The sequence below is a fragment of the Rhinatrema bivittatum genome, chromosome 5 (genome assembly GCF_901001135.1).
Source record: "Rhinatrema bivittatum chromosome 5, aRhiBiv1.1, whole genome shotgun sequence".
Classification (NCBI taxonomy): Eukaryota; Metazoa; Chordata; class Amphibia; order Gymnophiona; family Rhinatrematidae; genus Rhinatrema; species Rhinatrema bivittatum.
In genome coordinates, this window is record NC_042619.1 from 248,054,279 (window position 1) to 248,075,385 (window position 21,107).

At 47.8% G+C, this 21,107-nt stretch overlaps 1 protein-coding gene across 3 annotated transcripts in view; it reads right to left on the reverse strand.

Annotated features, from left to right (window-relative positions):
- Nucleotides 1-4,317: 4,317 nt before the first annotated feature.
- Nucleotides 4,318-21,107, reverse strand: part of AP3M2 (adaptor related protein complex 3 subunit mu 2) — a 35,894-nt gene continuing 19,104 nt past the window's right edge. For all 3 annotated transcript variants that reach the window (XM_029603715.1, XM_029603712.1, XM_029603713.1), the window contains exons 5-9: nucleotides 16,266-16,351; nucleotides 15,674-15,807; nucleotides 14,091-14,298; nucleotides 12,292-12,436; nucleotides 4,318-8,565 (exon numbers count right to left, since the gene is read on the reverse strand). In XM_029603715.1, the coding sequence (XP_029459575.1) occupies nucleotides 8,465-8,565; nucleotides 12,292-12,436; nucleotides 14,091-14,298; nucleotides 15,674-15,807; nucleotides 16,266-16,351 (674 nt within the window). In that variant the 3' untranslated portion in view covers nucleotides 4,318-8,464. The remainder of the gene's footprint in view (nucleotides 8,566-12,291; nucleotides 12,437-14,090; nucleotides 14,299-15,673; nucleotides 15,808-16,265; nucleotides 16,352-21,107) is intronic.

Sequence of the window (21,107 nt, forward strand, 5' to 3'; positions counted from 1 at the left end):
CCCCAGTACAAGTGGAAGGATAACCTCTCTAACTCATCTCAGTGGATCCGGATTTACGACAGCATACATAAATGCTTCTTTGCTAAAAACTGTAAAATATCTTAATTTAAAACCTTATAGAGAATTTGCCTATCTCCCAAAAAAAACAAACATTCCTTCTTTGGGAAAGCTGCTCCCTAGCTTGATGGAGAAGCAGCTTTAGAGGAACCCTTTTCCACCTGTGGTGGGACTGTCCATATATTCAGAACTGTCGCTGGGTTAAACAGTGCTCTGGCCAGTCTTGGGGAAGTCTCCCCTACAATGCCGCCACATCAGCTGGCCAGCCCTCTTCTAATGGCATGGGCACGATCACTCTAGTGGTGGAAGCAAGCACCTGTGTCAGCGGTGGATTCAGTTAAATTTGGCTATGACTATTCCCGATGAAGACCAGCCCGGGGATTCACTGATCAGGCCGGCCCAGGAGATACCACGTGGTCTGCCGAGCGCGGCTCTGTCACGGCCACGCTCGGCAGACCACGTGACTAGTGCGACCGGCCCACCGGGGGATGCCAATCCCCCGATAGGCCAATCCACCCCTGACCTGTGTGCTGAATCCCCACACAGGTTACTTCCGCCACTGCAGTAACAGCGGCAGTACGGCATGCAGATACCCACCTTGCCCACCCCTGCAGATGTTAGAAAATGCTGGGCAATGGTTCAGGGCTGGTTGAGGCAAAAATGAAATCTGTGGATACAGATGTGCCAATTGCTATTCTTGTGGGGTTTTGTTTTGGTTTTTCTCTTTTTTTTCACCAATGCTCCATGATTGTTTGAATTCTATGTAATGCTATTGTTGAATGGTTTTTTTTATTCTTTTTAAATAAAATGTTAATAGAAACAATGTTGAGAAAAGAACCACGTGCTGAACCTAAATCTCACATGCCCAGAAAATCAATTATCTTGTAGGATGGAACCAGAGTTGGTCAAAAGTCATTTAGACAAATAACAAATTATCCATCTAAACCGCAAAGTTTTCTATATTCAGCCCCTTATCCAGCTAAAATGTATTTAAAAATTTGAATATATTTAAAAATTTAGCTGGATAAAGAAGAGGCGTACCAGGGAGAAATTAAGCTATCCAGCTAACTTTGCTGATTTAAAATTATAACCAGCTAAGTTCGCTGAATGACTTTAGGCATGCTTCAGAGCAGATCTAAGGTTATCTGTCCTTGTGTGGCTAGATAACTAGCTATTTATCCAGATATCTTCAAAAGATATGCAGAGAAACGGCGCTTCTTTTATAAAGAAAAAACCCCAAAATTAAGAAATTGCCATGCTGGGTCAGACCAAGGGTCCATCAAACCCAGCATCCTGTTTCCAACAGAGGCCAAACCAGGCCACAAGAACCTGGCGATTACCCAAACACTAAGAAGATCCCATGCTACTGATGCAATTAATAGCAGTGGCTATTCCCTAAGTAAACTTGATTAATAGCCGTTAATGGACTTCTCCTCCAAGAACCTATCCAAACCTTTTTTGAACCCAGCTACACTAACTGCTTTTAAAATCATGAAAAATAAAAACCCATCCATAACCAGCCCCCCTCCTCCTACTCAAACACCAAGTCTGCTGCCTCCTTCCCAAATTGCCCCGCCTCACATATGTAACAAAATATAGGAGCCGGCGGTCATTCCTGGTCACTCTCCCTTCCCCCATGCTCCTGGGTCCTTTTTTTTTTTTAATATTGGTATCTCTGGGCTCCTCCACCCACCAACCCTTACCCTTCCACCCTCGCTGACCTTATATTTTACCTTCAGAACAGATGGCGGTACCCTCTGGTTATGTTTAACACTATCCGGCTAGAGTTAGCCAGATAACTTTAATTGGGGATATTCTGTGGAACACTTATCCTACTGAACATCCAGGACAAGTTATTCAGCTAACTTTAACTGGATAACTTGTCCAAGTAACTGGCTTACCGATAGGGTGACCAACTGCCCGGTTTTGGACCGGACAGCCTAGTTTTGCAGCCTCTTGCTCAGTGTCCGGTTACAAACAGTAACCGGACACTGAAAAACCCGGTTGAGCAAAGGGTGAAGACGTTTGCGGCTGAAGACAGAGGAGGCCCCAGTGGGCCGCGAATGGAGCTCATCCCGTTTTCAGCTGAAGACGGAGGAGGCCCAGGGTGCTCCGCGAGCAGAACGCTGCGAAGTGGAAGGAGGCCCCAGTGGGCCATAAGCAGAGCCTATCCCGCTCGCAGCTGAAGACGAGGAAGGCACCGGTGGGCCGCAGCCGAGGAGCAATAAGCAGCTAGTCACCGTGACGTGGCCTGTGTGTGTGTGCGTGCGCCGAATGACAGGTACAGTGACAGGAGTGTGTGTGTGTGTGATTTAGAGCCTTTGTGCCTGAGTGAGGGTGTGTGAGTGAGGGATTTTGTGAGGGTGTGGGAACCCATGTGAAGGGGTGCGTATGAGTGAGAGAGAGAGCCTATGTGTATGAGTGTGCAAAAGATAGAAGGAGCCTGTGTGTGTGTGTTTGCCAGAAAGAGATGGAGCCTATCTGAGGGTACATGTGTGTATGCGAGAGAGAGAGAGCCTGTGTAAAGGTGTGGGTTTGAGAGAAGAACAGAGGGAGCCTGTGAAGGCTAAGATGAACAACTGTGATAGAGCAAGCCTGTGTGTCAGTGCATCCATTGAGAGAGAGGGAGTATGTGTATGAGATAATAAATGTGTGTGTATATGAGAGAAGAAAGTGTGTGCATCCCCCTATACTCCCTCCACTCTCCAGTAATCCATGACAATCTCAGAATGATTGAAAATCAAAAGTTCCCAGGGATAGAGAGTTGGAGGTTTTTAAATCCTTACCTAATGGGTGTTATCTGAGTAGCCTAGTGGTTAGAGCAGCAGGTTATACCCTAGGGAAACCAGGGTCCAAGTCCCACTGTCACTCCTTGTGACCTTCGGCAAGTCACTTTACCCTCTGTTGCCTCAGGTACAAAATTAGATTGTAAATCCTGTGGGGATAGGGAAATACCTACAGTACCTGAATGTAATCCATGTCAATGTATACTTTGAAGTGCCAAAAAGTGAAATCTAAAATAAATAAATTAAATATTTTATTGGTGATTGGGAAACTTGATAAAGTTTTTAAGTTTAAATGAGGTTCTGTTCATCAGATGTTCTGAATAATTTACTCTATTTATTAATATGGTTTTACTATTACAATTTGTTTTATATTTCTTGATTTATTAGTTATTTTATGAGAAATTGTGATGTTTCTGTTTTCCCATTATTGTACTGCATGTAGAGTTGCATTTTCAGTTCAGTTCTTGTCATAAGTTTTTATTTATACTGTGGTCTTTGATTTCTGTTTTTGGCAAGTGTCTGACTCTGCAAGTGTGACTGAGGTGAGGTAGCTAGCATGCTAGCATGTAGCTTCTCTGTAGGAATCTATTGCAGCTTGGTTTGTTCTTTTTCCATAATAGGAAGTATATTTGTGTTTTAGGGTCAGGTCTAATATTTGCAGTGTTGCCTTTTTATGAGTAAGGTTGTTACTGTTTGAGTGCTAGCAGTTCATCCTGATTTTGTCTGGGAAGTTTACCATTTTATAATAGTAATTTAATGTATTCATGGTTTTCTGAGGACCAAGCCCACAAACAATGCATGTTACAATAGGCCTGATACTATGAGATCAAGGTGGATGATCTGAAATATATGCATATTAATACAAATGAGGGGGGAACAAACATGCCTCCTTGTGATTCGTCCCCCCCCCCCCCCCCCAAGAGTACTGAAGTGTCCAGTCATGGTCTGAGGAAAAGTTGGCAACCCTTCTTACTGATTATGGACCTCCAGGAGAACAGTAGAAGAGAGAACAATCCAGGTAGTCATGTTTCTTTTCTTCTGTGGACCCATCATGAGTTCCCTCTAGTGGTGAAAGGTAATAACTACAGCTGCATTTCTCTTGCTGATGTGATTTGCCAGAGCTGCTGTTGCTGGTTCTACCCCCCCACCACTGTGTGTCCTTACAATAGGTAGCAGGCATGGGGGTTAGGAGTAATCCATCTGTAAAAATGACTGCAGTAGCATGATACCCTTTGTTGCAGGTGATATTATGAACTAGACTTTCTAATACAGTGGAAGAGGTTTCTAAACCTGCTTGAAAATAAAAATGTCTGCTGCTCATAAAAAGGAGCTGGAAATGCAGGGCATGGAATGAAGTTTCTGTTCTGAACTTTGCATTATGTTTTTATCTTTGCCTTCCACACAAATGGATGCAGGAGTACCCTTACGAACAGCTTGATGTGGAGCAGCCACACAAAAACACTCTAGACATGAATGGGGTTAAAACTGGCATTTAATGAAGCCCAAACTAGCCATTGTACATACACCACAAGCAAAGAAACATGAAGGTGGTTATACAGACCAAGGACAGCCTGCAGCTTGCACTCATAGCATTCCTGTGCTCTTTGAATAAAGTACCACTTACTACCAACTGGTCATAAAGAAAGCTGACTGGGCAACCCTTGGGAAGTCATTCACCATAGAAGGCTTACTGGCCAGAACTTTTCACAGATCTTCTTAGCCCACATAAGTCATCCCAGAGCTTCTCATAACATGGGGGTGGGGCAGGGAACGCAGAAGTCACCTAAAACATTTTAGCATGCAGCCTCTGAGGATGCAGGAATCACTTACAGCCTCTCAGAACGCAGGGGCCACCCCCCACTGCCTCTCAGGATGCAGGGGCCACCCCCCCCCCACAGCCTCTCAGGATGCAGGGGCCACCCCCCACAGCCTCTCAGAACACAGGGGCCACCCCCACAGCCTCTCAGAAAACAGGGGCCACCCCCACAGCCTCTCAGAACGCAGGGGCCACCTCACAGCCTCTCAGAATGCAGGGGCCACCCCCCCCCCCACAGCCTCTCAGGATGCAGGGGCCACCCCCCACAGCCTCTCAGAACACAGGGGCCACCCCCACAGCCTCTCAGGATGCAGGGGCCACCCCCCACAGCCTCTCAGGATGCAGGGGCCACCCCCCACAGCCTCTCAGGATGCAGGGGCCACCCCCCACAGCCTCTCAGAACACAGGGGCCACCTCACAGCCTCTCAGGATGCAGGGGCCACCCCCCACAGCCTCTCAGAACACAGGGGCCACCTCATAGCCTCTCAGGATGCAGGGGCCACCCCCCACAGCCTCTCAGGATGCAGGGGCCACCCCCCACAGCCTCTCAGGATGCAGGGGCCACCCCCACAGCCTCTCAGGATGCAGGGGCCACCTCACAGCCTCTCAGGATGCAGGGGCCACCCCCACAGCCTCTCAGAACACAGGGGCCACCTCACAGCCTCTCAGGATGCAGGGGCCACCCCCCACAGCCTCTCAGAACACAGGGGCCACCTCACAGCCTCTCAGAACACAGGGGCCACCTCACAGCCTCTCAGGATGCAGGGGCCACCCCCACAGCCTCTCAGAACACAGGGGCCACCTCACAGCCTCTCAGGATGCAGGGGTCACCCCCCACAGCCTCTCAGGATGCAGGGGCCACCCCCCACAGCCTCTCAGAACACAGGGGCCACCTCACAGCCTCTCAGGATGCAGGGGCCACCCCCCACAGCCTCTCAGGATGCAGGGGCCACCCCCCCCCCCCCACAGCCTCTCAGAATAGAGGCTTCAACCTCTGCAGGGCTTTTCGGTATACAGCAGAAATCTCTCTGATCTGTTCCATCCCTGCCTGGGCCTTTCATAGCATCTTTCAATTTTCTTCCAGCCCTTAGCTCCTTCTATGCTACAGAATGTACAGGAACAAAACTCGTGATGGTTGTTGCCTGTTTTAGGAATACAGTGGAAGATATCTTCCTAAGTCATGAATGTTAAAATCACTCCAAGTTCTTCAGAATCTTTTACTGGATCTCTCTGCATTTGTACTGCTGCAGAACCGCTGGTGACCCAGGTCTGGTTTTCTAACGCTCCCTTGCGATGCATTTTGTACCGGCTGTGCCAGCTTCAAGTGGAAGAAGCTATAGGAGCATAAACACCAGAATACACTCGGATGAAAGATTCACTGGAGTGGCTGAAAGTCACTTGTGGGCCATTAGTCACCTGGTGGCTCTCCTGTTGGTCAAGTGACAAGAGTAAGAATGACAGGGCAAGGGCTAATCCTGTCTCCTTGCAGTGGTGAGACTCAGACTCACCCCGAAGAGCCGATGTAGTGAAATGTGCGGTCAAACTGTGCGCCGAAATTCAGTGCAGCATTTTAAAAGAAAATGTAACTCCTGACGCAGTAAGCAAATGGAAGACTAATGCATCGGGAGTCAGAAAGTGCACCAGCCCAAGTTACAACGTGTGCGCAGCCGTTTGCACAGGCTGAATGCGCACCGTAACTCAGATGGCGAGGAAGGAGTGTATGCGCACAAAGAAGCACCCATTGCATCTCTTGTGCGCCCAAAACACGATTTGCGCTTAATTTTGCGCATAAATGATGAGGCCCAGAGGGAAGAGCTGGGACCAGAGGAGGCGGTGAAAGACGCAACTTCACCAACTGCGGGGACCTGAGCACAGTGGTGCCCCCCAGCCACCCCACGCCCTTGGCTTGCACAGCAGGGGCAAGGCTGGTTCCCAGCTGCCAGAGGAGCCCCCTGTTTGAGGAGGGAGCAAGATCCGGCCTCTGGGAGCAGTGCTGCCGCCACCCTTCTCCTCCCGGCAGAAATCCCAAGTGCAGGTCCCAGCACCAGAAGTTCAGCTTCTGCCCATTGAGTTAGTCCTGGAAACTTTGCTCTGACCTCTGACTAGCAGGCCAATGCAATACCAAGAGCGAAAAAACGTGCGTCCCAACTGGGTGCATATTTATTCAATGGGCACCCCCCCCCCCTTTCCTGGGTGCCCGATGCAGTATGCAAATGAGGTGCTGGGCTAAAAAGGGACGCACCAGGGATAAATTGTGCGTCCCTAGCGCATCCATGACATCGGGCGCCCAGGACATGTGGCTGTGCGCTGGTTAGGAAAACGGACGCTCATTTAACCCGTGGGTTAGGAAAACGGACTGCCGTCAAGATTTGGTTTTTCATGCTGCTTCCTGTGGTTCTTCCTACTTAGTATCGGGACCAATTAAGCCAGTGGTGCTGGGGCTGGTGCTAATAGCTCATGCTATCACTAACTTGGGATTTGCATGAGAGGGCACTAACCCCTGTGCACACACTGATGTGCGCCAAACTCCCTGCTGCATCGGGAGAAAAGCTCGTGCACAACCGCAGATTAGACTCCAGCGCTCTGCTGAGCGCCCCTGAACGTGCGGATTGGGAGGGAACTGTGGAGAAATGTCTCCAGCAGGCAAACCCAGGAAGACCGAGGGCTTAAAAAAAAAGGGTTTGCCACGGACTTTAATTTTTAAGCGTTACTGCAAATGAGCACTGCTATCGCTTTTCCACAGGGAGGCCGTGGTCTCGCAGACAAGTCTCTTCCGTAAACACTGCTCTTCCTTCCAGTTTAAATGAAGTACTGCAGTAGTGGATCGGATGCTACAGCGGGCAAGAAATTCCCACCATGCTCAGGGTCCTGCGGAAAGAGGCGCAGGCAGCTTGTTAACATATACTAAAGCAAGGATGGGCGTTGCTCCTTTGCACAGAAGTGACACCTATTGGCTGAGGGCACTATCGGGCGCGTTCTGAGCTGGGCCAGACGGGAGGCAATGGGGGCAGGTGCACACAAAGGCTTCACTGGAAGACACAGCTCTGACGGCACTGGAAGCCCGACAGAGCAGCGGGAAATTCCAGCGACAGCAAAGAAAGAAAGAAAAAAAAAAGCCCATTACAAACAAAGGACGGAATAATTATACTCGCTCCCGAGTGCCAGCCTCCTGTCGTAAAGGATTAGTATTCACTTACACCTCCCTCACGCGGCAGCACGCTCCCCTTCAATGTTTATCGCCATCTGAAAGCTGCCTCCCCCCCTCCCCCCTTCCCATCATTTCCCATTCACCTCCCCCGCAACCCCTCCAGGTCCAGCCCCGGTGCAAATCTCTTCCACGCATCTCTAAATGCAGCCGGTATTCTCTTCTCCCTTCCTTCCCCCACCTGGCAGGAGCAAAATCTGTCCATTTAACAGCTGGGAAGGGAGGGACCGAAGTCAGCTGCCCCACACCTCTGCCCCTCTCTCCCCCACCGCCAGCTGCTTCCTAAGATCTGAATCATGAGCCGGGGGTGCGCACCCTCCTGGGCCTTCGGACCGAGACCCAGATCCTGGACAATATGGGCCCGGGGGGGGAAAGGGTTAACACCTTGACATTCGACCCCCATGGGGGACACAAAACTGTTTGGATCCTGACCAAACCAGGAGAATTCGATCTCCCCTAAGACTAAATAAAAAAAAGAAGGAATAAAAGCCAGCAGAGAGAAATACAGGGAAGGTGGGAGGAGAAGAGGCCTCCCCCCCCCCTCTTAACAGCAGCCAGGGCAGGGGAGGAAGAAAAGATCCAGATTCTCCACTTCTGGGTCTACGTCCGGACCTGGAATTTCCCAGCCTTGGTCATGTACTTGATGCCTTTGAAAGGTTTATACTTCTCTCCGTACATATCCAGCCGGTTCACCTTTAGCCCTATAAAACAAAGCCGCAAAGGGATAAAGCATTCGGCGCTCAAGCGCTAAGGAGTCAGAGCAGAGACACAAAAGTGCTGATTCTTGGGGGTGAATTCAATGTCCTTGCAAGCTGGAAATCTAGGTCGGAGATACAAAAAAAAAAAAAAGGACACCAGGGCACTTCCTCTCCTTTGGAGCCAGACTGAGCCCAGCAAGTCTTCAATTCGGTTCTAAAATCCTGCCAGGGACAAAAACAAAAAAGCAGGCCCCACTCCATTGTTTCTCTGCAGAAATCTGTTTCATCCTAAAGCGGTTCCCTGGTGGTGGGGAGGAGCCTCTCTCACTCACGTTTGGCAGTGTGCGCACCCTGGATTTTTCTCGGGAGGCCTCCAGATATAGGCCCCCATGAAAAGAACAACCTGTCGCAGTGAGAGCTAAAGCAGAACTGTGACATAAAATTGTGTCTGGTCGGCAAACTTTGAATTTTAGAAATACTTGCATAGCATATGACTCTAAAACTGATCCCAGAGAGGAGAGAGGTACTGTATAAATAAGAGCAACAAGAAAACCAGTCGGTCGGGTTAGAAAACGTGAGCGAGGAGGAGAGAGAGACAGTCATACAGCATGAGATACAGACCGAAATATACACAATAGAAGGGAGCGTGATACAGGGAGGGAGAGACGCATATAGGATGGAGGGAGCGTGATAGAGAGAGTCATACAGAGCAAGAGATATAGGATGGAGGGACTTGGGAGCATGGTACAGAGAGAAGGAGAGACAGTCAGAGGCAATGGGAGTGACAGAGAAAGAGAGAGTCATACAGAGCAGGAGAGAGGGAGTGTAATAAAGAGACCGAGCTATACAGAGCAGGAGAGACAGACGTAGAATGGGAGGGAGCATGAGACACAGAGAAAGTGTCACACTGAGCAATAGAAACAGACATATAATGGGAGGGAGAGGGATACAGAGAGTCATTCATACAGAGCAGGACAGAGAGATGCAGAATACGGGGATTGTAATACTGAGAGAGGTAGTGTTGGTCATACACAGCAGGAGAGACACAGATATACAATGTGAGAGAGTGTATTACAGAAAGAAAGTCAGCTGTATAAAGCAGGAGAGTCAGAAATATAGAGTGGAAGTGAGTGGAAGAGACAGTCACACGGAGCAGGAGAAATACATAGAATGGGAGGAAGCATGATACAGAAAGACACAGTCAGTCATTCAGAGCAGGAGAGACAGATGTAGAATAGGAAGGAGCGTGATACAGAGAAAGTGTCACATACTGTAAGAGAGACAGGCATAGAACAGGAGGGAGAATGATAGAGAGAGTCATACAGAACAGGAGAGACAGACACAGAGAACAGGAAGGAGCATGATACAGAGAGTCACATAGAGCAGCAGAGACAGACACAGAGAACAGGAGAGAGAAAGATAGAGAGAGAGTGTCATACAAAGCAGGAGAGACAGATGTAGAATAGGAAGGAGCATGATACAGAGCAAGTGTCACATACAGCAAGAGAGACAGGCACAGAACAGGAAGGAGCGTGATAGAGCAAGAGAGTCAGTCGTACAGAGCAGGAGAGACAGGCACAGAACAGGAAGGAGCGTGATAGAGAGAGAGAGAAAGTCAGTCATACAGAGCAGGAGAGACAGGCACAGAACAGGAAGGAGTGTGATACAGAGAGAGAGAGAGAGACAGAGAGAGAGAGAGAGAGAGAGTCACATACAGCAGCAGAAACAGACATAGAGAACAGGAGAGAGCGTGATAGAGCGAGAGTCAGTCCTACAGAGCAGGAGAGACGGGCACAGAACAGGAAGGAGTGTGATACAGAGAGAGAGAGAGAGACAGAGAGAGAGAGAGAGAGAGAGAGTCACATACAGCAGCAGAAACAGACATAGAGAACAGGAGAGAGCGTGATAGAGCGAGAGTCAGTCCTACAGAGCAGGAGAGACGGGCACAGAACAGGAAGGAGTGTGATACAGAGAGAGAGAGAGAGACAGAGAGAGAGAGAGAGAGAGAGAGTCACATACAGCAGCAGAAACAGACATAGAGAACAGGAGAGAGCGTGATAGAGCGAGAGAGTCAGTTTTACAGAGCAGGAGAAACAGATGTAGAATAGGAAGGAGTGCAATACAGAGAGAGAATCACATACATTAGCAGAGACAGACACAGAGAACAGGAGGGAGCGTGATAGAGCAAGAGAGTCAGTCATACACAGCAGGAGAGACAGAGGTGCATATGCATTTCTGTACTTTGTATTTTATTGTTATTACTAGTATTATAGATTTTTTTTGTTCTCTTATTTTTTAACCATTTTAAGAACAATTTTCAAAGAAATCTGACCAGCAACTATCTGTTACCAGGGTATGTTTCCTGGGCTGAACATTGCCTCTTCTCCTTTTTACTGCGAGACAAACTAGAGGGGGTGTAAGGAGAGAGAAGGGAAAGTACATGTAGGGATTTCATTCTGAAGTCCCTGCACGCACTTTACTGTGTGTACTCTGCATCTGTTACAAAATAGGGGCAAGGTCTGCAGGTCCCCGCCGACTCCAAATTTTTCACAGAAACCAAGGAGCCTGTGGCACCTGGAGGGCTAAGGAGAGGATGGAGAGAAAATATTAGGAAAGATTTTGTACCAGCGGAATAACTGTACTAGTTTACACGGGGGGGGGGGGGTTCCAGCCAAAAACGCAGAGGATATTTTGATTAACCTGGAGCTGAATTTGAATAAATCTACCGTGTTTACTTGATGCTACAACTATTTTCTGGATATGTGTGTGGTGAAACGGGTTTTGCATGCTTTGTAGTTTATTGTTCTGCCCTGTGACACTTTTCCCCAGAGAGCTCAATTCTAGTGTGCTGGCCTGCAGGTGGTGTTTGACCTCTGCACTGGCTTTGGATGCTGCCCTGACTGAAGGTGGCTAGATTAGCATAAACATCCCAGCAGCCCTGAATGCATGTAACACTGAAACACCCTGCAGGGCCATTGGCCAGAAAGTTAATTCTTAATACTGTGTGCCCTGATTGGCCCTGGAGACAGAGAGCTCACCCTGAGGGTTCTGGAACTCTCCAGTCTTGGCTGCGAGTGCAAAGAGAGCAATCTTTGCGCTGAGGCCTTGTTCAGCTACTGTGGACAGCATTTTCCTGACCTCCCCGGGCACTAGTTAAGTGAAAAGTGTTCAATTAACTTTTGCTGTATAATCCTTGTTGTTTTACCTGTTTCTGTTTGCAGTTTAAATCTTTCATCCATTCACTGTTACTATCTTTTCTTAATAAACTTATTAGCTTGTTAGCTCTACCTGTCTTGGACTGACTAATGATCCTGGTATCATATATATTTGGTTTGTAGGTGTATTTCTACGGTGTGCCCCTTGGTTGTGAAGGGTCTCAGTGCCCCTAGAAACCACCAAAGGATAGCTTGCGGGCAGGGAACGTGTGCAGAAGCAAGCAGGAACCCAGTTGGCGGGTGGGAGGTTGCCAGTTGCAGAAGCACGTACGCAGGTGCAGGCAGGCCTGGGCAGTGCTTGGCAGGACCCTACAAGCGGCCCCAGAGTTACCCTGCGTGGGTATTAGGGGTGGCACTGTGAAATGAGGCTTTGCACATACAGTGGTGGATTTTGTACACACTGATATAACAAATTCTATTGAGAGATGGTAAAATATCCAGGGGCAGATGTTTGAAGTGCTAAGTGAGGGATTACGCTCTGCAAGAACCTGCAATCTGGCTGCTAAGCATTTACCTGAGATAGCCAGCTGCTGGATTTTGAAATGGAGGTTAATGGTTGGGTTTTCATCAGGCTTAGAAGCTCCTGTCTGAAGACTCATTGTTCCTTTCAAACTTGGTAGCTTTTGGGGGTTTATCTTCCCCACATCCCAAGAAAGTATCTGCAGAGGTATAAAAAGCAGAAAGAAGAGTCAAATCAGCACTGGGTGACCACTGCCCAGTCAACTTACATACTGTGGGGCTCAGTCCATACAGCGATTCTACATGCCAGGGGGGGCTCAGTCCATACAGCGATTCTACATGCCGGGGGGGGCTCAGTCCATACAGCAACTCTACATGCTGGGGGGGGCTCAGTCCATACAGCAACTCTACATGCTGGGGGGGGCTCAGTCCATACAGCAACTCTACACGCCGGAGGGGGCTCAGTCCATACAGCAATTCTACATGCCGGGGGGGGGGGGAGGGCTCAGTCCATACTGCAACTCTACATGCTGGGGGGGGGGCTCAGTCCATACAGCAACTCTACATGCCGGGGGGGGGGGGGGGGGGGGGGGGGCTCAGTCCATACTGCAACTCTACATGCCAGGGGGGGGGCTCAGTCCATACAGCAACTCTACATGCCGGGGGGGGGGGGGCTCAGTCCATACTGCAACTCTACATGCCGGGGGGGGCTCAGTCCATACAGCAACTCTACATGCCGGGGGGGGGGGGGGCTCAGTCCATACAGCAACTCTACATGCCAGGGGACTCAGTCCATACTGCAACTCTACATGCCAGGGGGGGGCTCAGTCCATACAGCAACTCTACATGCCAGGGGGGGGCTCAGTCCATACTGCAACTCTACATGCCAGGGGGGGGCTCAGTCCATACTGCAACTCTACATGCCGGGGGGGGGGGGGGGGCTCAGTCCATACAGCGATTCTACATGCCGGGGGGGCTCAGTCCATACTGCAACTCTACATGCCGGGGGGGGGGGGCTCAGTCCATACAGCAACTCTACATGCCAGGGGGGGGGCTCAGTCCATACTGCAACTCTACATGCCGGGGGGGGTGGGGGGGGCTCAGTCCATACAGCAACTCTACATGCCAGGGGGGGGCTCAGTCCATACTGCAACTCTACATGCCGGGGGGGGGGGGGGGCTCAGTCCATACAGCAACTCTACATGCCAGGGGGGACTCAGTCCATACTGCAACTCTACATGCCAGGGGGGGGCTCAGTCCATACTGCAACTCTACATGCCGGGGGGGGGGGGGGGGGCTCAGTCCATACAGCAACTCTACATGCCAGGGGGGACTCAGTCCATACTGCAACTCTACATGCCGGGGGGGGCTCAGTCCATACAGCAACTCTACATGCCAGGGGGGGGCTCAGTCCATACTGCAACTCTACATGCCAGGGGGGGGGCTCAGTCCATACTGCAACTCTACACGCCGGGGGGGGGGCTCAGTCCATACTGCAACTCTACATGCCGGGGGGGGGGGGGTAGCCTGAATAGTGACTATAACTCTTGTATCCCTTTACCCTACTGTATCTGTTTTAGCACCCCCACTTTTATTTTATTTAATTAATTTATATTTCGCTTTTCAGGCACTTCAAAGTGGACTGCAATCAGGTACTTTAGGTACCCCCCCTCCCCCTCCCATTATCCCTATTTGCCTCATATGCACCATCCTTGAAATTCCTATTCTTGGACCTCTTTCCAATGGGACTTAAAATATCAGACATGATCAGTTAATTCTTCCTCTTTCAGATACACCAACTGCATATTCCACACACTCCCAGAAGCTTCCCCACCACTGTCGCATGCTTCTCACCTTGGTAACAGGGTCAAAAGTGTAGGTCCCCTGTGAAGGGGTGAGAGTCATATTTAAGACTCCCTTTGGCATTTGGCTGGTGACAGTCACAGCCTCCACGATTTTCCCCATGGTCTGCTTGGGCCCCACTGTGATCTCAAACCGGCCAGTGGAGCTGCTGTCCCGGAAACTTATCACATGCTTCACATAAACGGGAATTGCCACCAGGCTGAAATCAAACCATGAGAAATCCAGCAAAGGCAAAGAAACCATAACATCAAAAAAACATAGCTCCTCCCCCTCCACGGTACAACTCATGGATCAAAGCGCTCCCTCCCAGCTATGCAACAGTTGTGCAGTAACAAACTGGAGAGAGAAAGACAGCAGAATGTGTGGTGACTGCTACAGGAGACAGTGAGAAATGGATAGTGAGAGATAGAGTGTAAGAAAGAGAGAGACAGGGAGAAGCAACAGGATAGAGGGAAAACAGAAAGCATGACACAGAGAATGAGAGAGATACAGTAGACCAGGGTTGTCCAATTCTGGTCCTCAAGACCCACAAGAAGGCCAGGTTTTCAGGATATCTACATTGTGGATATCCTGAAAAACGGACTTGTTTGTGGATCTTGAAGATTGGAGTTGGCCACCCCTGCAATAGACTATTGGATTTTGGTGACTGCTATGAGAAACTCTAAGAGAAAGGGTCTGTGGCTGGGATCTGATCACAGAGACCCTCACCCCATGTGTGAGGAGACTATGGCTGGGATCTGGTCACAGAGACCCTCTCTCCATATGTGAAGAATTTGAAGCTGGGATTGGGACACAGAGACCCTCTCCCCATATGTGAAGAATTTGAGGCTGGGATCGGGTCACAGAGACTCTGTGTGCGATAGACCAGGACACAGAGATTTGCCACATTTGTGCAAGTAAGAGATAGGTTACAAGCTGGTCACAGAATCTTAACTGCATGTGTGTGTGAGAAAGACTGGGGTTGGGATCTGATCACAAAGTCCTGCTCCATGTGTATGAGAGAGACTGCGGCTAAGATCTAGTCACAGAGATGTACTACATGCATATGAGAGACTGGAGGGAGGTTACAGTCACAGAACCGCTCTCCCTGTGTATGAGGGAGACTGGAGGATGGTTCTGCTTACAGAGATGCTCTCCCTGTGTATGTAAGAGATGAGGATGGGAGCCAGTCAAAGAGGCTTTTTCCCTGTTTGTGAGAGTAAATGGGGCTGGGATCCTGTCACTGAGATTCTCTCTTGTGCATGAGAGAGACTGGGGTGAGATCCAGTCTCTGAGACTCTCTCCCTGTGCAAGAGAGACTGGGTCTGGGATCCGGTCATACTCTCTCCCTGTGCATGAGATAGACTGAGGCTGGGATCTGGTCCCAGAGACTCTCTCCCTGTGTGTGAGAGAAACTGGGTCTGGGATATGGTCCCAGAGACTCTCTCCCTGTGTCTGAGAGAAACTGGGTCTGGGATATGGTCCCAGAGACTCTCTCCCAGTGTGTGAAAGAGACTGGGTCTGGGATTCCGGTCATAGAGACTCTCTCCCTGTGCATGAGAGGCGCGTTTGGAAGTAAAGCTTTTCTTACATACTTCTGAGCACTGACATGATAAGAGAGTAGACGGAAGTTCCCATCAGGTGGAATGAAGGACAGTATTCTTTCCGATTCCCAACGCTTAAAACGGACACATGGATGGAAACTAACATCATCAAGCAGTCGTGGATTCTGAAAGAAAGGAGATGGAAGATTATTGTCTTGCAGATGATTAACAGCTACACCCATCTTTTCATTTGTCTCTCACTGTTAGTAATTTGTAAGTGTAGGGCTTTTTTCTTTGTATATTTGTGATGTTTTCTTGCTACTTATCTTGTACATGATTGGATTTTAATGTTTTAAAATTGTGACTCGCCTTGATATGAGTTTGAAAAGGTGAGACATGAAATAAATAGAAATAGAAACTGGAAGTTTGTAATCTAGGTTCTGTCTGCTTTCAATCAATCATTGATCAACCTTCGGCATTCCAAAGGTACAGAAATTCTCTAAATCCCTGTTCTGTCACATTTGGGTTCCTCTGAGCATTACTGAAAGTTTGTGTTGTAACTTGCTTTTGATGGCTTGGTGAAAGGTGGGAGATCAAATTCTGTAAACTAAATACATAAATTAAAGCCTGTGCCATCCTTTACCATGAAGGAAAGGGTGAGGTCTGGCATCCCTGTCAGTTTTACGCAGGCATCGATCACACCTTGTATTTCTGCAGTAACTGTGGAACCTGCAGAGGAGAAAAAGTCCAAAGAAAGAACAGCTGGCAAGGGCAGTAATCAAAGACTATGAACTGAGAGCGGTCGATGTTTTTACCCACCACCCACAGCACAGGATCCTCATTATGCTGGACAGAGGTGATTAAATGGTTCTCTTCCTACATTCAGTGGCTACAGAAGATCTACAACCACCACCAAAATGTTCACCTTTTGATGCCTTATAGCCTGAAGCAAAATGCATTAAAACAGTGTTTGCTCCACATAACCACACATCTTACCCCACAATTGCCTAGTGAAAAATATTTGCCCAAAATTCCTTAGAAAATAAAGTAGAAATAAATGCCATGGAATTCCTTGGTTGGGTAAATATCAACACCTCCCCCTTTATTTCCGTAGCAATTCCAAATACTTAAAGTTCAGGAGTAACCAATCACCTTCAAAAACACTGACACGACCTGTATTTAAACTGTACTGATTCACATGGTGATAGCGTAAATGCAGCAGTTCCTGTTGGTTCTCCCTGCTGCAAAGTGCATTTGAAAGTTAAGATCCAACCATGAGCACCAAGGATCTGTTAAAAAAAAACAAAAAAACGTCCAGGACAAAGTTGTGGACAAGCACAGATATGGGGATGGTTATAAAAAATTTGCAAAGTCCTTGACTTCCACTCGGAGCATGGCCAAGACAAATATTAAGAGGTGGAAGGTATATGGCATCACCAAGACTCTTCCTAGATCAGGCTGTCTTTCCAAACTGGATGACTGAGCAAGGAAGAGACTGATCAGGGAGACAACCAAGATACCAATGGCAACTTTGAAAGAGCTACAGGCTTTAAGGTGTGTACGTGACGACAAGATCCCAAGCACTTCACAATTCTGGCCTATAAGGTAGGGTGGCAAGAAAGAAGCCATTATTCAAGGAAGCCTACCTTGAATCCCATTTGAAGTAGGCAAAGAAAAACTCAGGGTATATACCATGGCCATGTGGCAAAACTCTGTGTGGTATCACAAAACTAGAATAGAACATTTTGGCCTGAATGCAAAGCGTTAGGTTTGGCGCAAACTCAACACAGCATATCGCCCAGCGAACACCATCGCTACTCGTGAAGCGCGGTGGTGGCAGCAGCAGCATCAAGTTATGGGGAGGTTTCCCATCAACAGGGACTGGGGCAAGATAGAAGGGACAATAAACGAAGAAAAGTGCAGAAAAGTCCTTGAAGAAAATTTGTTGCACTATCCAAGAAAGCTGAACCTGGGACAGGACTTCATCTTTCGGCATGACAACAATCCGAAGCACTCCGAAAAAGCTACAGTGGAGTGCCTAAGGAACAGAAAGGTAAATGTCCTGGAGTGGTCCTCTCTCAATCCAATCAAAACTCTGTGGCATGACCTGAAAACTGTTGTCCATCAATGCTCGCCAAGGAACCTGACAGTGTGAACAGTTTTGTACAGAATACTGACAAATCGAGGTGTGCAAAGTTGGTGTTGGAGATCAAATCCAACAGACTCACAGCTCTAAATACTGCCAAAGGTACTGTCACAAAGTACTGACTCAGAGAGGTGGAAACTTTTCCAATTGTTGGATTTCAGTTTTGGGTTGGTTTTTTTTAAAAATACATATAAGTACATAAGAAATTGCCATGCTGGGTCAGACCAAGGATCCATCAAGCCCAGCATCCTGTTTCCAACAGAGGCCAAACCAGGCCACAAGAACCTGGCAATTACCCAAACACTAAGAAGATCCCATGCTACTGATGCAATTAATAGCAGTGGCTATTCCCTAAGTCAACTTGATTTATAGCAGTTAATGGACTTCTCCTCCAAGAACGTATCTACACCTTTTTTGAACCCAGCTACACTAACTGCACTAACCACATCCTCTGGCATCAAATTCCAGAGCTTAATTGTGCGTTGAATGAAAAACAATTTTCTCCGATTAGTCTTAAATGTGCTACTTGCTAGCTTCATGGAGTGCCCCCTAGTCCTTCTATTATCTGAACGTGTAAATAACCGATTCACATCTACTCGTTCAAGACCTCTCATGATTTTAAAGACCTCTATCATATCCCCCCTCAGCCGTCTCTTCTCCAAGCTGAACAGCCCTAACCTCTTCAGCCTTTCCTCATAGGGGAGCTGTTCCATCCCCTTTATCATTTTGGTTGCTCTTCTCCGTACCTTCTCCATCGCAACTATATCTTTTTTGAGATGCGGCAACCAGAATTGTACACAGTATTCAAGGTGCGGTCTCACCATGGAGCGATACAGAGGCATTATAATATTTTCCGTTTTATTAACCATTCCCCTTCCTAATAATTCCTAACATTTTGTTTGCTTTTTTGACTGCTGTAGCACACTGAGCTGATGATTTCAAAGTATTATAAGCTTTGTTCCCCATTAAAACATTTTTGGTGCAATTGTTCTACTGTGTCAATATGGATGTTTGTTGTAACTTGTTATCACCTGAATAAACATTACTATACAAAAATAACCAAAACATTTTTGGCCTGAAAGGTTTGGAGTATGATGTATTGATGAGTGGGAAAAAAACCACTTATTTTAAATACATGCATGACTGATGCACTGACACAACAAAATGTGGAGAAGTAGCCTAGTGGTTAGCGTAGCAGGCTACGAACCAGCGAAACCAGGGTTTAAATCCCACTGTTGCTCCTTGTGATCTTAAGCAAGTTAATCTACCCTCCATTGTCTCAGGTACAAACTTAAATTATGGGCCCGCTGGGACAGGGAAATGTCTACAGTACCTGAATGTAATCTGCTCTGAAGTGCCAAAAGCAAAATATAAAATATTTAAGGTCATGTGGAATTTCAATAGCCACTGTAGGTACTGTGTCATAAGTTCTCTCGCTTGCCTATAGCGATATGTTCCAGAGCTAAATATCGGTGTCAAAGTTCACCAGCCATGGATGGCACCTACATTTTGATTGGCTGATTCGAGTACCTCTCTCTTCTGATTGGCAGGTTCTTCAATCAGTTACAATACCGAATAGTAACACACAGGTTAAACTTAAAGGAAAATTGGTTCTTACCTGCTAATTTTTGTTCCTGTAGTACCACAGATCAGTCCAGACTCCTGGGTTTTGCATCCCTGCCAGCAGATGGAGACAGAGAAAGTTTACTGACACTGCTACATAATCCTGAGTGCCACCTGCAGTCCCTCAGTATTGACCTGTATCCAAGCCAAAATACTATATTTCTAATTAACCACTTAATCGTCAACTGATTCTTAACTTCCCCTAAGAAACGGAGGATGGTGACCTCCTTACAAGTCTAAAGCAAAACCAATAGCTTGAACCCAACTGACAACTCTGCATTCCACACCAAGAGCAGAACGAGCGGGTGACTCTCCTTCCCCACATATTGAGTGGGTTCTGTGGTACTACAGAAATGAAAATTAGCAGGTAAGAACCAATTTTCCTTTCCCTGTACGTACCCAGATCAGTCCAGACTCCAGGGATGTACCTAAGCTCCCTAACCAAGGTGGGACCTGGAAAGTCCCGCTCGCAGAACACTCACCAAAGGTCTTGGAAGCCAGATCCCCAACAACCAAATGATAGTGCCTGGTGAAAGTGTGCAACAGCTTCCAAGTCGCTGCCCTGCAAATCTCCTGTCGAGAAACCTGCTGAGCCTCAGCCCACGAGGCTGCCTGAGATCGCATCAAGTGGAATCTCAAACCTTCAGGGACTGGTCGACCCTTAGCTATATAAGTTAAACCAATTGCCTCCTTAAGCCAACATGCAATAGTGGCCTTAGAGGCTTGATAACCTCTCTTTGTCCCACTCCACAAAACAAACAGGAGATCCATAAGAACATAAGATATGCTATACTGGGTCAGACAAAGGGTCCACCAAGCCCAGTATCCTGTGTCCAACAGTGGCCAACCAAGTCACAAGTACCTGGCAAGTACCCAGACATTAAATGAAAAGATCCCAAGCTACTAATCCTTATTGATTAATAACAGTTTATAGACGTCAGCTCAAGGAACTTATCCAAACCTTTTTTAAACCCAGCTACACTAACTGCCGTAATCACATCCTCTGGCAATGAATTCCAGAGCTTAATTATGTGTTGAGTGAAAAAGATTTTTCTCTGATTTGTTTTAAATGAGCTACTTGCTAACTTCATGGAGTACACCCTAGACCTTGTATTATCCGAAAGAGTAAATAACCAATTCACATTTACCCGTTCAAGTCCTTTCATGATTTTATAGACCTCTATCATATCCCCCTCAGCCGTCTCTTCTCCAAGCTGAACAGCCCTAACCTCTTTAGCCTTTCCTCATTGGGTAGCCGTTCCATCCCCTTTATCATTTTGGTCGACCTTCTCTGACCTTTAAAAGTCATTAGTGAAGTTCAACTACCTCAACAAGTCTTGCCGCACATCCAAGAGCCTAAGCTCCCTTGCGTGAGGTATGGAGGAGTCCAACTCTGGAAAAGCTGGGAGCTCTACCATCTGAATCACATGAAAAGCCGACACCACTTTAGACCACAAGAAAGGTACCATATGCAACGAAATCCCTGACTCCGAGATCTGAAGAAAAGGATCCCGGCAAGACAAAGCCTGTAGTTATATTCTCCTAGCTGAACATATAGCCACTAGGAAAACTACCTTAAAGGTCAAGTCCTTAAGAGTTGCTCTCCTTAGCGGCTCGAAGGGAGCTTCACACAAATCTCTGAGCATGAGATGGGCAAACTCTCCTTACTGGAGGACACAAATTCTTTGCCCCCGGAGAAAATGTATGACATCCGGA